The sequence below is a fragment of the Brienomyrus brachyistius genome, chromosome 3, assembly GCF_023856365.1.
Source record: "Brienomyrus brachyistius isolate T26 chromosome 3, BBRACH_0.4, whole genome shotgun sequence".
Lineage (NCBI taxonomy): Eukaryota > Metazoa > Chordata > Actinopteri > Osteoglossiformes > Mormyridae > Brienomyrus > Brienomyrus brachyistius.
In genome coordinates, this window is record NC_064535.1 from 21,208,097 (window position 1) to 21,224,515 (window position 16,419).

The 16,419-nt window shown below is 46.1% G+C and overlaps 3 protein-coding genes across 4 annotated transcripts in view; all 3 read left to right on the forward strand.

Annotated features, from left to right (window-relative positions):
• The first annotated feature begins 913 nt into the window (after positions 1-913).
• On the forward strand, positions 914-9,096 carry nr2c1 (nuclear receptor subfamily 2, group C, member 1). Of its 2 annotated transcripts, none has more exons than XM_049009643.1 (14): positions 914-1,182; positions 2,535-2,663; positions 2,757-2,990; positions 3,986-4,067; positions 4,292-4,471; positions 4,574-4,721; positions 4,803-4,899; positions 5,740-5,924; positions 6,042-6,195; positions 6,311-6,432; positions 7,105-7,244; positions 7,586-7,723; positions 7,949-8,054; positions 8,224-9,096. In XM_049009643.1, exons 2-14 carry the CDS (start codon positions 2,592-2,594, stop codon positions 8,399-8,401), a joined length of 1,836 nt encoding a protein of 611 aa, XP_048865600.1. In that variant the 5' UTR covers positions 914-1,182; positions 2,535-2,591; the 3' UTR covers positions 8,402-9,096. The 2 variants fall into 2 exon arrangements, with proteins under 2 accessions (XP_048865600.1, XP_048865601.1); XM_049009644.1 differs by lacking the exon at positions 914-1,182 and adding an exon at positions 1,192-1,275.
• Positions 9,097-9,741: 645 nt separating this feature from the next.
• ndufa12 (NADH:ubiquinone oxidoreductase subunit A12) lies at positions 9,742-11,682 on the forward strand. Its single transcript, XM_049009646.1, has 4 exons — positions 9,742-9,894; positions 10,261-10,343; positions 10,467-10,554; positions 11,402-11,682. The coding sequence occupies exons 1-4, from the start codon at positions 9,806-9,808 to the stop codon at positions 11,580-11,582; spliced, it is 441 nt and encodes a 146-aa protein (XP_048865603.1). The 5' UTR covers positions 9,742-9,805; the 3' UTR covers positions 11,583-11,682.
• Positions 11,683-14,468: 2,786 nt separating this feature from the next.
• Positions 14,469-16,419, forward strand: part of tmcc3 (transmembrane and coiled-coil domain family 3) — a 35,033-nt gene continuing 33,082 nt past the window's right edge. The window contains exon 1 of the mRNA XM_049006977.1: positions 14,469-14,883. Coding sequence (XP_048862934.1) covers positions 14,839-14,883 — 45 coding nt within the window. The 5' untranslated portion in view covers positions 14,469-14,838. The remainder of the gene's footprint in view (positions 14,884-16,419) is intronic.

Consider the following 16,419-nt stretch of genomic DNA (forward strand, 5'->3'; position numbering starts at 1 on the left):
GCTGAGTGGTGCAAGAGTGGTGTAAAGCATGCTGCCAGTGGCATTGTGTTCTGTGGAGAGACGAATCACGCTTCTCCATCTGCTAGTATGATGGATGAGTGAATATGGCAGATGCCAGAACATTACCTGCCTGACTGCATTGTCAACTCTTCTGTATGAATGGGAAAAACAACCCCACAAACACACTCCACACCCCATGGAAAGCCTGCCCAAATGAATGGCAGCTGTTACAGCTACAAAGGGGGAACCAGCTCCATATTGATGCCTATGGATTTAGAATAGGATGTCAGAAGTTCCTATGGGTGTAATGGTCTTGAGTTCCAATACTTTTGTCCATAGAGTATATGTTCCATGGTGAAACTGTAGGGGGGTTCTCACTATATACTAGCAATGAGTGAGCGAATATGCCCTTTCCAGTTTGATCGGACAGTCCCCAAGTGGATGGCATGTTAGATTTAATCGACAATCCCCCGCACAGTGGGCTTTTCTGCTTACTTATGGCCTTATATTGGATACTTTCTCAGTCGTGGGAATTGCATTGTTGTAGTATTCAAATAAACTTTTGCGATTGCCTGAACACTTCTAGGAAGCTCCAAGGCAAATGTAGAGCACGTTTAATTTGACTTCACCTGCCAATATCAAACGCTCACTGCCATAACACGAGGTCCACTTATACGTGTACGTACTTGTTAGTTTATTTATAATCATACAGACGAAATCCCATCTACCACCCACATAACTGTACAGAGACAGCCACATGCCTCAATAATAAAATGAGCAGAAAGTTTCACACGGAAAAAGTAAGCAGAAGCCAGTTTTACTTACCCGATAGCAAAAAGCTATTAATAAAAACCCAGAACGCATAACACAATCTTTGAAAGCTAGTGTATTTGCGTGAATTGTTGCAAGATATGTAACATCACATACTCAAACGTTTTTCCGCAAGCACTTCGGTAGCTACACACATGAAGAAAAATCAGCCGAGGAAATTAAAAACGCACTGGACCGACGTAGGAGGTGCCCCCCGCCGAATCACTGCGCATGCGCGGCACGACGAGCTTTGCGGAAAGGGGTCACGAACTCTGACCCTCCCCGGAGCAGCTGCGAACAGCAGAAACACAACTTTAAATTTTAAAAATAATAAAATCAAACACTGTCGGAGGCTGAAAATAGCGCGTACGGGTAAGTCTTCTTCTCGTCCTTTTTTTGCACCAGCGATAGTGGTCGGTTGAACACGAGTCGTGGCGCGCGCCGAGAGGAAGCGCCAAATAAGAGGTAAAAGTGCAGCTGCCATGGTCGGTTAGCTTAGCGCCGCGCCTGCTATGGCGGCTAAAACTGCCAGAACGAAGGCTCACTGTCGACCCTCTTACAATCTTATACAATATCTTGATTTTAAAAATCATATTTAAAACACGACGTGGCGGCTGTGCTCCCTGCATTAGTGCGGCAGCGAGGCGGCCAGAATAGCTACCTCACACGGTGGCCATTTTTAGCCTGTTTGTTCACACTTCGGACTGTTTTTTTTAAATAAGCCATTAAAAATAAGTTAATAACGTAACCGTGCTGCTGTGTGCGTTTGCCCCTCTTTAAGCTGCTTGTAACCACGGCCTGCCGTTTCGTACTTTAGAGCAGTCTTAGCGTCGTTCCTCCGGGGATGGTAGCGAGATCCCGCCCGGATGGAGCGCACCGACCCCCGGCACGGCAGGCTGCTTTAACCCCGCAGTGCTGACCTTTCACCCACAGGGAAAATACTTTTATCTTCCGTATCGGATTTAAGCTCTAGCACGGCCGGCTATGCTGTAGTTCATTTAGCTAATTTGTGTTTGCAATTTTAAGCAGTGTATATAGCTCGTGTCTGAGAAGCCGGCTAACTGCTAGGATACTCACATGGGGATTTCTGTGAATCTCGCATGCTTGTCACGCCGTTTTGTTTATTATCCATTAGCTCAGTTATCAGGCCGGGCACTACGATTACTAGACCATTTCCGAATTTGGTGTAGAAAGAAACGCAGTAGGGAGAGAAGAGAAAAAACACTATATGCCCACATCCTCCGGCGCCCTTTAAAATTTTAAGCGCTGAGGATGGTTTACCTGCACCAAAGCAAACGCGATAATTATCAGTATGGTTTGCTTTATCCCGGCTATAATATATACCGGTGCTGGTACATTAATGATTAAAGGGGGGTCGAAATTATAATTGTAGCATGATACACCAGACCACTGACCGAATCATCTTTATTAGGAATTCCAGATGGGCTGAAATTTTCTGAATTTTGTCTTCTGAACCAATTTTAAATATAACAAAAGCACCCCAACAATGAGATGTCTTTATGCATTTCACAAGAACGTGATTCCCCACCCCTGCTATACAGCATCCATGTAAATGTGAGAGAATGGATCTCATGACAATTCCTTATAAAGTTCTTAAAGATCTACGTTACATACTGTATTGTGGTTTGTTGTATCAGTTCATTGGTGGCTTGTACCAGCCTGACTGGGTTACATCCTTTTTGACTACTGAACATTTTCTTTAGGTCTGTGTACTCCATGGGTTTTAGAGCTCAGGTTCATTAGTAGGACACCGCATCAGAATGGAAGGACAAACCCCGAGGATACAGCTGGTCTCGGCCGACGGGGGCGTGGCACTTGGGCATCGCATACAGGTGATGCTGCACCATCCCGTGCTGTTATTCTGACTGCACAACATCTGTGTGTGGCAGCAGTGGGACATAAAGTTTCTTATTTTCCCCCTCCAGATCGTGACTGATCAGCAGTCGGGGCAGAAGATCCAGATCGTCACAGCGTATGATCAGGCGCCGGCTGGCAAGCAACAGTTCATCCTGGCCAATGCGGACTATTCCACAGCGGGCAAAGTTATCCTGACCAAGCAAGAGCAGACCCCCAGCAAGGTCATCCTGGCCACACCAGACAGCACGGCTGTCAACCAGCTGCTGTTTGCCTCCCCTGAGCTGGCAGGACAACAGATCCAGGTAGGCTGCCTGTCAGGCTGCATCCAGAAACCCCCTTTCCTTCCTTTATTTGGAAACTTAAGGCTGATTTTCACTTCTGCTTCGAGCCTGCGCCATGACCTACGCAAGTGGCTTGTGCCGTCGTGAGCATTCATACTTGTGCACTGGTGTGTCGATGTCGTGCAGCAATTACATCGTCAAATCGCTAATTGATGCATAGTTTTGGATGTTGCATTTATTGTCTTCCCACCCTGTGGTATATGAATCGCACAATTGAAACAAAAAAAAACTCATTTAACAAAGTATCCATTTACCGAGTCCTGGTTATATTTTCGCTGCTCCAAACTTCCTGTAGACAAATTTGGAAAAATGTCGAATCACTACAAAGTCACTTTTTACACTATACCTAACCTGCTCAAAGCTGGTTTACATGGAGGATTTCTGTTTAAAAATCCTGGCATAAGTCCCGCCCATTTCACCAAATAAGCCGATGTAGTTAGGATGGGTGATAGTTTCATTTCAGTCCAATACAACTTAAAAGAAATAAAATGTTTTTATCCTCATACTAATATTCATTGCTGGTCCCTTTACAGCCTTGCTGGTGATGAAGTTTCCCAAGCCGGGCTGGTATTACCGAGCTCGGACCTTTACTTTGTAATTCTGACACTGGCCCTTTAATTCAAACATGGGCAGGCCATCCCCAGGTCGATTTACCAAGCTGATTAACACTGAATGCAAGAATTAGGGTTAATTAATCTATCTTTAGCAAATTAAGTTGGGCTATATAACACACCTCCATTGGTCAAGTTGTCAAAGGGCACTAGGGTAAATTGTTCTTCTGGTTACTGACTCCAGATATACTGGTCCATTTGCCAGGCTCAAATAATGATAATGTTGGCATAGCTCGCAGTATTATCGATGTCTGTTTACTGTATTTTCACTGTGCCGTGGCGCCTTTGTCCTTCCATGAAGACGTGAAATCCGAAAATCATGCCAAGTCTTGTTTTTGGCTGCAGTTTGTCACGGACGGTAGCCTGGACCAGTCAGCAGCCAAACCCGTGGTGGAGTACTGTGTGGTGTGTGGAGACAAGGCCTCAGGTGAGCAGCGTGCGGGTTCAGAAAGCGTGAGACCGGTTCCAGGAACACAGCAGAGCCAACATGCTAAAGTCATTAAGCTCATTATTTATCAGATACGCCATCGTGGTCAAACTAAAAAAAAAATCAAACAAAAGCGCTGGGCTGATTGCTTATTTCGTGCAGTGCTGGTAGGCTGAGCTTGCAGGCTGGGGCTGTATCTAAACTCCGTCCCCCCCAAAACGCAGGGCGTCACTACGGCGCGGTGAGCTGTGAGGGCTGCAAAGGCTTCTTTAAGCGCAGCATCAGGAAGAACCTGGTGTACACGTGCCGGGGCTCCGGGGAATGCGTCATCAACAAGCACCACCGCAACCGCTGCCAATACTGCCGCCTGCAGCGCTGCATGGCCTTTGGGATGAAGCAGGACTGTAAGCCACCGCCGCTCACCTTGCCCCCCCCCAGCTCGATCCCACCCACCACCTGCAAACGTCACAAGTTTAGTCCCCCCCCCCCCCCCCCCCCCCCCCCAGCTGTGCAGTGCGAGCGGAAGCCTGTGGAGGTGTCCCGGGAGAAGTCCGTCAACTGTGCGGCCTCTACGGAGAAAATCTACATCCGCAAGAACCTCTGCAGCCCCCTGGCGGCCACGCCCACCTTCGTGACGGAGAAGGAGACGGCCAGGTACATAGCAAGGAGTGCAGGAGCCATTCAGGCTCCTTTCGGTACAGTGGAGGCCTTTCGCTGATGCTCTTCTCTCTGTAGGTCTACGAGTCTGCTGGAGTCGGGCATGTTGTTGAACATCCAGCAGCCTTTCTCCAAGCTGGAGAATGCCATCATGGTTCCAGTGTCCCCAGAAAAGGTACGGCTCACCTGCTCTCCACACCACCTTCCGTGTTTAGGCAGCACTCGTCTTTCACACAGTGCTTGATGAAAATATCCTCATGCAGTTCCACCGAATCTTTCGTCTGGAGCTCTACAGGGTCAGTATTCATGGTCAGGCTGCTATAGCCAAACCTTTGGTCACTAGTGCCAACACCAAACGGTTTCAGTGGTGCCACCAGTACAAACCTTGGGCTGTGGACAATGGGTTGCGTATTGTTCTCAGATGAGTCCACCTTCGCTGTCTTTCTCACATCTGGGAGAGTTTCGGTGTGGAGAAGCCCCAAGGAGGTTTACCACCCGAACTGTGATGGTTTGGGCTGCAGTGCCATGGCATTCCCTAGGCCCACTACGTGTTGTAGATGGTCATGTTATTCTAGAGGACCGTGTTCACCCAGTAGTTCCAACATTGTACACTGAAGCTGGTGTCGTGCATCAGCATGATAATTCACCAAAACACACAGCAAGACTGGTACAGTGGTTTGATGAGCATGAAAGTGATGTCGAATGTCTCCCACGGTGTGCGCAGTAACCAGATCGGAATATTATTGGGGTATTTTGGAGGAGCCAGTCAGGAACTGTTTTCCTTTGGCCACTGCAGGACTTAGATCTGTCATTCCCAAGACAAACAGATGCTGTGTCGGCTGTGAAAGGAAGCCCTACACCGTACTAATACATTATGCTTGTCTAAAGCAGGTGTTTCAGTTTTTATTGTCAAACTTTCTTCAGGTGTCCGTCCAGCTGCAGGCCTTTGTGTTTTTCTGAGCCGCCGAGCACATCTGCTGTGCAGCCTGATCCCACCGCTTTCTCTTTCCACCAGGGTGACCCCTGTCAGGGTGACCTGAGCACTCTGGCCAATGTGGTGACATCGCTCGCCCACTTGAACAAGGCGAGGGAGATGACGGACTGCAGCGTCGACCTGTCGGGGATGGAGACGCTGAGTAACGGCGACGGGTCCATAGCAGAGATTCCGTCGGAGGAGCAGAATACGAGCGACATCACGCGGTATGGATTCGGTGTCTCTGCATTGACAGTAAAATGAGGCTGTTGCATTTCTGGATGGGTCTGTGCCTTACCGACGCGTCGCACTAGCATGTCACCTCGCCCGCCTTTGGCCCGCAGAGCGTTCGACACACTAGCCAAGGCACTAAACCCTGCCGAAAGCGCCTCTGGAGAGGCCATGGAGGCCAGCATGCGCCTGGTGTCAGGTGACCAGTCGGGCGGCATCGTGGAACTCGAGGGGCCTCTGCTCTGCGAAAGCCACGTGCCCTTTAAGGTGAGCGCGTTTGCTGGCGGTAGCCGACATCCAGCCCTGGCTTCGTCATGGTGGAGGTTGATCCTGGATCAGCAGGGCTCAGCTCATCCAGCCTCCCCTGCATTTCTGCCTGCAGTTGATGATGCCGTTGCCCATGCCAGAGTATCTCAACGTGAACTACATCTGCGAGTCGGCCTCTCGTCTGCTCTTCCTCTCTATGCACTGGGCTCGCTCCATTCCTGCCTTCCAGGCCCTGGGGTGAGTTTCTCCTCCCTCCTTTCTCACTCCTGCTCATATGTGATCATGTTTTTCTCAACTTCCCATCCTGGAGGTTTTCTCTTGGTCGAAATACTTTGAATGTTAAAGATGTGGGACAGAAACTTGAGTTTGTTGGGCCTGAAACCCAGAATTACCCATTGATCCGTCGTCCCGCCGCGTACTAAGTACAGGGTCATGGGAAACTTCAAATCACTTAAAGAGCATCTTTGCTAAATGAAGCTTGTTGCTACTTTGAGCCTTGAGTCTCTCCGTCTTTGATTTTTTTTCTTTCTTTCAGAAGCATAATTAATGTCTTATGGAAATAGGCTGCTGGCAGTGTGGACTCGCTGCTCGCTTCCTTGTCTCCCCAAGGCAGAGCTCTGTTTCAAGTTGTGTGAACCCTTTGTGATGCAGCCAAACGCCCACAAATCCTTTTGCTATTAATTCGGGGACAGAACTGCTTTCCCAGTTAAAGTATCGTGTGAATTTGTGGTCTGATTTGCATCACATCTTGTCTACACACGATATCAGGAAATTTCCCATGATTTTTTTTTAAATTTTATGCTTTGGCGAGGGGGGTAGAGGGAATTTTATGTCTGCTTTTAGCGAAGGTGCATTGTCCTGTTGCCTGCCAACCGTGTTAAATTGGCCCTACCACCACCTGTCCCCCAGGCAAGAGAGCAACATCAGCCTGATGAAGGCGTGCTGGAACGAGCTCTTTGCCCTCGGCATGGCACAGTGCTCCCATGTGATGAACGTGGCCACCATCCTGGCCGCTATCATCAACCACTTACAGAGCAGCCTGCAGGAAGGTAAGGAGAAGGGATCGTCTGTAGCTTCACAGGACTAAAATCCCTCTAAGGGGGACAAATTTAAAGTGTGAAATGTCACCTTTAAGATTTAACTAGCACCTTTGAGTAATTGTTCTGTAATGTATAGCCTTTGGAAAAACACACAAAAGCCTTAGACTTTTTTTAAGAATCTATATTCTGTACCTAACAAGATTCTTTATATTTAGCTATTTTTGTTACATGCTGTCTTCCTACATAATAGTCCGTAGCACAAAGCAGAGGCCTGTTACCTTTAACGCTGAGCATGTGGTTGGTGTCAAGCTCACCCAGCAATGCTAATGAAGCTGAACACACCTCCCCAGAAAAGCTCTCTGCAGAACGAGTGAAGCTAGTGATGGAGCACATCTGGCGGATGCAGGAGTTCTGCAACAGCATGTCCAAGCTGTCGCTCGACGCGTACGAGTATGCCTACCTCAAAGCCATCGTCCTCTTCAGCCCTGGTGAGGGATGGTCTTTTTAGGTCAAGAAAATTGAATAATATATCCAGAAAATTAGCTGGGACATAAAGTCTATCGACCTTTGTCTTCAATGTTGCTGTTTCCTTGTGAGAATTTTCGTCCCGATGCTGGGCATTTAATTGGGTGGCCCAGAACTTAAAGGGATGTTTAAAGGCAACTTGATTTCACTCATGCAGAGCGTGGCTTGTGGTCTCACTGTTTCTCCAGATCATCCTGGCATTGACAACACCCTGCAGATCCAGAGGTTCCAGGAGAAGGCCTACATGGAGCTGCAGGATTACGTTGCCCAGATGTATCCCGAGGACACCTACCGGTGAGGGTCACATGTGTTGCATAGGTGGCTGATGTGTCACTGTCCTACTTCGGGCAGCTTCGGGTCTGCTTCTGGGGGTTGTTCACTCACTGGATGGGGCAGTGTAGTGATGATGGTTCGGTGTGGGGCTGTATTGAGACCCCCTTGTCCCCCGCTGCCTCCCTTCCAGCCTGTCTAAGCTTCTGCTCCGACTCCCCGCGTTGCGACTGATGAGCGGTGCCATCACTGAGGAGCTATTCTTTGCCGGCCTCATCGGCAACGTGCAGATCGACAGCATCATTCCCTACATCCTCAAGATGGAGTCCACCGACTACAATAGCCAGGGGGTCACTGCCGTCATCCAGTAACCACGGATCTGATGTACCGCTGGGGTGCCTCGGCGGGGGGGGGGGGGGAGCACTGGAAACGCATCTCCACTTCGCGATGTGTACAAGCAGCGCAGTGAGCCGTAGCTTGTATGAAATTGGCACCACCCTGTTGTCTCTTGGGGGGGAGACTGACCTCCGCTTGAAGAGCGAGTTCGCTTTTGTAAAGGTCGCAGGTAGGGACATGGACTCAGGCACCGAAGGCTACCAGCTCAGGTGCAAGGAGGAGGAGGTCCCAGAGGTGGCGCCCTTGAGCAAGATACGTCACTCCAGTAAAAAGATCCTGATCTATAAATGGGTTAAAGAAAAAGTCACTATGGGGGGGAAAAAACTGTCAGTTAAGCAACTATAAAATTGTGATAGTCTTTCGTTAGTTCCCTGAAGCTTGCTTTTTTTGTCCATCCTGTGTGACTGAATCATGGTTATGTGAACAACATTCAGTTTATTTTTTGAGACAATTTCCCAGCATACTTCCCCTCTTCCGCTCTTTTCCAAGACTTTCTACTTTGTATAGAAACAATAGGGGTAGAAACTATGACCTTATTTCGAATAATTTATCTTGTCTTTGGACAATAATGCTCATGCTGCAACTCACTCTGCTTGTACATGGACCTGAAGCCCTCTGTACTGTGTGTATATATAAATATGTATATAAAATAAACTATGAAGGACCATAACAGGTTGCACTCATTTGTGGTCTTTCATGGACGGTCAGTGGTCTCGCCATAAATACCAGAAGATGGTGGCGCAGGAGGTAGCGCTATCCTTCGGCAACTGGAGGGTTGCCGGTTCGAGCCTCCTAACCCCATCGAAGTGTCCTTGAGCAAGATGCTGACCCCCAAATTGCTCCCGGTGAGCAGGTTGGCACCTTGCATGGCAGCCTCCGCTACCGGTGTATGAATGGGTGAATGTGAGGCATAAAATGTAAAGCACTTAGGAGTAGGAGTAGAAAAGCGCTATATAAATGCAGTCCATTTATCATAAATACCAGCTTCAGTTAATATAGGCCTTACTAATACCTTACTCTCTTTGGCATGTCTCTTTCAAACAAACTGTCAGGCAAATGAAGGAATATACGCAGGTCAAATCTGAATACATATTTCTTACCCTATTTTGAATCCATGCTTAAGACAAAACTGGTACAAAAGTTAGAGGTATACAGAAGTATATGAATCAAATACAATTATGTATTAAGATCATTAAGACACGCACGATGTAGTTTTTCATAGATGTTAGATAATCGGAAATGATTGCTGTTCGATAGTTTTTTTGTAAAGGAATTTTACTGTAGTCGCCGTAGGAACGAATATTTAGCGGAACGTTGCTGTGTCGCTGGTTTCCGCGGCGGAATTTCGGTGTTACCCTCGGTTGCGCTTCCGCCTGAAGATGGCGGAGTATGTTCATGTCTTTCGCAGGGCTTTGGGCCAGTTGGGGGGTCACGGAGGGATTCGCGGTCTCTTTCTTCAGTTATTTAGGTGAGCAGTTTATGACGTTGCTTTTCGGTCCTGGTGGAAATCTGTGCTTGTTTATGATTCAGAATATCGTAGTTGATTGACCTCGTATGTGACCTCTGCTTCAAGAACGGATCGTTGCTTTTTGATTCTAATTATTTGTGCATTTTTAATTCTATTATTCTACTCTTCATCTGACAGACTAATTATCATGTTTAAATGTGTTTTTTAGTGAGAGTAAAGAACTATTTAAGGGAGCATTGAATGGTTAGGCCGATGTTTCTTATCTATATTCTCAGCTAGCCCAGTAGCCTAGTTGTTGTTTTTTCTTTTCCATTCATTGTTATTCATGCACTGTTTCAATAACATGACATTGTACGTTTTCTCCAGAGTAAATGATCTGAAAACGGGAGCATTGATTGGTGTTGACAAATATGGCAACAAATACTACGAAGATAAGCGTTCCTTCTTCGGTAAGACTTAAGTTTATTTGTAAATTAATTACTGATTATCATGTGTATGATAAAATAATACATTGTTTTACTGAATTAGGTTTCTTCCTAAAGTGAACTGTGCTTCTCATTCGTACGTCTCAGGTCGCCACCGATGGGTCATTTACACGCTGGAAATGAACGGAAAGCGTACCCTGTGGGAAGTGGACGGCAGTATGGTGCCGCCTGAGTGGTAAGCATTCTGCACTGGTGTAGGTCATACTGCTGAAACACGGTTAAATAAGTAGTTCTAAATGCTTTTTAGCTATTTTCGGGGCTGTACACTTCCTATGGAATCGTTTCCATTACTCTTATTTTGAATGCACATTTACGCTTAGCTTCTGATGGAGTGATGGCTCTCAACCTAGGCATCTGTTCCGGTAATTGGAAGGCTGCTGGTTTAAATCCCATGAACGCCAGGAGTGATACCACTCCGTTTGGCCCTTGAGCAAGGCCTTCAACCTGCAGTTGCTTCATCTTGGGTATGATGTTAATCTACATCCAGCCCTGCAAGCAGGTCTTCCAACTTACAGGGAAAATTTGGGAGTTGGTGGCAGGACTGATGTAGTTACTGTATCGCACAAAATGTCCTCCGTTGGCAGTCCAAGTTCGATCCCAGCCAACAATCATTTGAGGAATATTAAATTGGCTTCTATTCCGTCTGCAGGCTGAATAACTGGCTTCCTGTTGGTGCTCCAGAGCTGTGCGTTCTGTCCTCTGTGTGCTTACGAGGCTGTGGATAGCCTCGAGTGAATGGCTGTATGCCCTGGAGAATGTCGCATCACCAACAACCCGCAATAGACAAAAGAGGGCGGTGTCTGACAGCTCTGTGCTTTAATTGTTAGTACCCTTAACAGCTATCCAGGATGTAACCAGGCCTACTAGTGTGGTGTTACTGTGCTCTGTGTCCTTGAGGTTTCATGGCTTTCACCTGCTGGATATTGTGACAGCTGCGAAGAGACCCGACGTCCTTCTCTAACCCAGTCAGTACTGTGGAACTTCACCATGATGAGTTCTGTTTGTGGCACCCCCCCCTGCAGGCACCGCTGGCTTCACTGCATGACAGAGGATCCACCCACCACCCACCCCCCGGTGCCCCGGAAATTCATAGCAGAGACCCACAAGTTCAACCTGAGCGGCACGTCTGATCAGTACGTCCCCTACTCCACCACGCGGAAGAAGATTCACGAGTGGGTGCCGCCAAAGACTGGCTCCGCGTAGCCGGAGCTGACCGGAGCCGCCATGACTCTCCTTATGGAAGTTTCTGTAAATTATGATTCTTACCTCTGTATCTACTTCAAATAATAAAATGGTAAATGTGCACTGGTTGTGGAAGTGTTTGCTATTGGGAAGAGCTCTGCTGAGGTGTCAGTGTCAAAGGGGAAACTTTCGCTGTGTTTTTTCCCTGCCACTGAAATAGTAATGTGCTTTTAAACGGTCTTTTAATAGGTATGTTGTACAGATACCTTTAAAATTGAAAGGTAGGTCTGCGACGTTTCTCTGATTTTTCATAGACATTTATGGACGTTCAGATCTGTATCAGAGCTGAGTCAAGGTCATTCTTGTGCATCATTTAGCTCTGTGACACGGCCGAAGTCATGTGGCCTTTAAGCTTGTTTGTCTGACAGCTCTTGATTAATATGTGGTATTTCACACATGGCGCATGGCTGTGTCCGCTGACTCAGTGATGATTTCGATGTGATCTCTCAGGCCTGCAGTCCCTCCAGAGGCACCTCAAATGGAACACTCCACAGTATGCAAGAGGTGGATTTCATTTGTTTTCGATAAGTTGGCTTTCGTATTTCTTTCAAATCCTTTTTATTATCTTATTAGCTGTGTTATAAGAATTTTTTAAAAATGTATTTAAGGGAGACTACTGTGTGTCTTTTTTTTATAAAAGAATGTAGTGACGATATGGATCATATATCGGCAGGTGTTTCCATGTGCTTTTATGCTATGAAGTGTCTGCAGTCAAATTTGTCGAAAATTTGTCAGTGTACCGTACTGTCCTTCCAGTAGATGGCACCATTAACCTGGATTATTAACGGTAAAAGACTGAACGATCGTCCTACACTGGCAGATTGGATTCATAGCGCAGATCCATCCGGAACCTTCGTAAGCGTTTGACGTAGAAAGCGGTGTGTGTTAATGGCAGCTGAATGTGTTGCGTGGGTATGTGGAACTTGGAATATATTGAAGAATTCATGAATATCATTAATATGCATTTCAAGATTCATATTAATAAACGCTTCTTTGTTAGGCAACAAAGCCAGTTCTAGCAAGATATTTTACATTAAGCATGGAAAAATTAAGGTTCTACAAAACATGACTGGTACCCATTTGTTTTTATGATACTACACGCAAAGGAAAAAGCTAAGGAATGTGCTTCCGAACTGTAAACGCCTCGGTGCATAAATCCATTTGGCTGCTTTACACGGTCAATTTTCCATTCCAGTTTTTTGCAGTTTTCTTCCCATGTTTTAACTAGCGCTTGATAGTTTAACTAGAATAAATCATTCATGTGAACGGCAACAGCAGGCATTTATCTAAATGCTGTGATTGGAGTACGGGGGTGGGTTTAATGTGAAGTTTGGGAGAGAAGCGCAGCTTACGCGTGTCGGAGGCCATCAGCCCTGAACTTTGGCTGTTTTTGAAGGGCCTCTGCAATAATGGCGTAATAAAAAAGGTAAATATCGCCAAAAAAAAAAACTACATTTGGTGACATATAAAGCAATGATTAGCAAGAACTCACTTTTTTGCTGTTATTGAGAATTGTATTTATATCCAGCCACCGAGACACTGCTGCTTACAGGAAAAAAAATAGGGAGGTAAAAAAATAAACAGGACTTCCCCTCCTATCCCAGCTTATCTACAGCGTGCACCACCCGAGACTAAGTGAAATCGGTACTGGCTGCCAACGTGTGTATTACAGTTTTAGTAGTCACTAGGTAAACATTGCAGCAGTGAGTTGATGAATTAATTTAAAGTTAGGCTACTGCCCGTGTTTTATTAAGGTAGAAATAACGCAGATTGTCTCCGGTTCGGTAAAATGAAACTTTGCTGATTCGTCGCGACAGGAAGTGCGTTAATTGGGCTTTTTGACATTGTAGTGGCACAGAGGCTCAGCACCGAAGGCAGCTTAATCAGGGGGTAATTTAAACGCTCAGAATCTGCGGTCAAGATCTGACTGACATTACGGACAAGACTTACAAGTAAGAAGACAGTGAAGACACTTGCCTTGATCAGAATAAAATATATCCATCTCCATTGCAGTCTTTTTAGGGCGGGGGGGGGGTCATCTTATGCGCAGAAAAGCTAGGCCTATGACCAATTTCCGCATGTTGTTTTTTCATCATCCAGCCTGGCAATAGATTTTTTTCTAAACCGACGAAGTTCTGTCATAAATGTGTCCACAAAGCGGCCGGATCGGAACGCGGCTATGCCGAAGCATCCTCTGCGGGTTACCTGCAGTACTAAATAGCAGAGATTTGATGAGCTTTGGACTCATATGACATGACTGTAGCGTTGCTTTATTTTCTGGGAAAGAACTTGGCAAATAATCCTAATAAATCTATTGATAATGGTTTTCATCAGGCTACATTACGTAACAAATTAGGACTAAATCTAAGATTAAAATGTTATGTTTGTTCGTATTTGTGTTTCCATTTATGCCATTTTTATGCTGACAATCCTAGAGCTGCTAAACGGTCTTTTGCTATTTTTAAAAACAATGACAACCGAGATCTATTCTGTTCTACTCTATATAACATTTAATGATGCTAGTTCTCTAAACCATACAATTCAAAAGTAAATCCTATTCTCACATCTAAACCTGTTTTATTTGCGTTTACTTTGCAGACTGTTAACGTTCTCGTTTCCTGTCGAGCTTGGCAGTGCAACAGGGTAGAAAATCAAATATTTACAACAATTACAGTAACTCCCCAGTTATTACACGGCGGGTGTTGGCGCTGCCCCCCAAACCCGCTGACAGTCCGAGGCGCGACTTCACGCAGCCATTAAGATAAACGTGGGCAGACTTTGAGCTGCGCTGGTCTCTTATCTGGGGTCCGCAGGTCGGTCCTCCGCCCGTTTACACCGTCAGGTGCCTCCACATCTCCCTTCTGCAAAAGCTGCCTTTCGCTTCCTCTTGGGGGAATGCGCTCCCTTAAGGAGCTAAAGGCTGCATCTTCAGCTGGAATATCTGAATATTTCCAGGTATATTTCACAGCTAGATCACGCCCGTTCCCCGCCCAAATAACAGCCCAGTGACTTGACCTGACTTGTTCTTCTGGTCCGGTTATTTTGTGCTGGGAGCTACTCTGCTGCCGTAGTACTAGCAAGAGCGCCTGGAAGGGAGTGCTTTCTCCGCGATCAGGGACGGGCTGTTTCCTTATTCTCTGCCGGTGAACATGCACAGCGAGCGGCGCCTATAAACTCGCCATGTGCTCCGACTTGTGAGGGAGGAAGAGGAGCGGAGATGAAGAAAAACTCCAGCGCGATTCCGCTGATCCAAGTCACCGAGGTACGTCTGGCTCCGAAATGCCAGTTAAGCACCAGAAACCTACATTTGTCACCATATTATTCTTCTGATTTGTCGTTATTCTACTGTTGTACAGTTAACATTTTTTAAACCGTAAATTTATCAGTACAGAACGATAATATACGTGCGATTACCTATTTTTCTTTGTCAGGTGTGGCTTGTGTCAGTATATGCAGTTTAATCGCCCATTTAGACGAGTTATTCGAAGCACTCCAACTCCTGGTGTCGCATAAAGATTGTCAGTGGTTTGTACCGTATTGATGCCGCTCATGCATGAAATGTGTTTTTTTGTGTAAATTAGAGGGGCTGTTTAGATGGGATTGCTGTGTAATTCAGGGGATAATGTGCTTTCTGCCCTGGGTTGTATGTTTGGGGTTTTTCGTAGGTTGCACTGTTATTTTGTACACTGTGACATTTAAACGTTTCTGCTGCGTTTGTGGGATTCACGTTCAGTGCCATTAAAACTCCATTAAAGCTTCCAGGACAGGTGGGGGGCGTAACTACAGAATTTGTTCACTTATTTTTTGCCAGTTAACTTATGCATATTTCACGGCTTTTTCTAAATTGATGGTGCTAGGAGTGAAGCCGGAAGGGAGATGACAGACTTAACTGACCTCCATGCTAGTTTACGTGTTTGTTTCTGGGAAGAAGATCCGACGGAACGTTTACCTGCTTTACTGCTGACGGCTTTGGGATAGTACGGCTCTTCTGAGATTTATTTATTGTTTCAGTGTTGCGTAAGATTTCTTTTTCCCCCCGAGCCAGTTTTGTTGGGTTTTACCTTTTGTGTTTGTAACCAAGACTATATTGAATAGCGCTGATTAAAGTGCATTTGAAGACCTTTTAAAGACGAAACAACGAAACTCAGGATTGTCAGTCACAAGGGTGACTCGGTCATACTGCTCATTTAAGGAGAGTGATTCCGACAAGCTAAGCACTTATTTACGGATTTCCCAAAAGTGGCTGTTTGATCGGGAAGTTGATCTAAACTTGAAACTTCTTCATTGTTAGCAGAAGCGTTTTTCATGCTGATGCTCGCCTGACTGACTGGATGATCGACACGCATGACAATCCTCCGGGATTTATCACATTTTTTAAATAAGTTGGGTGTTAAGTCGTGGTGGACTTGGGGCTGATGAAAAGCCATGTTTCCTCAATCTTTCCTGGAGTTTTTTTGTGATCTGACAACACAAAATGAAAGGACTTAAACGAGTAATAAAGCCCAAATGGAGTGTGTGCTGAAACTGCACCAAACACGCCCCCCCATTGCTATTATTATTATTTTACTATAATCAGCAACAGTAAAGGGGATACAAGTTCAAGATTAATTGACTGATCTCTGCTGCCAGGGAAGTACACTGGCATCAAATCAATGTCTTTAGAGAGACCCTCTAGGGTACCATGGCAACGGGTCCCACTCCGTCACTCCCCTGTTATGCAGCACGGGCACAGCAGCCAAATAGGATTTGTCTGGTAATGCAAGTCAGTTGCTGGCAACAGCGCCCCCACCTGGCGTAG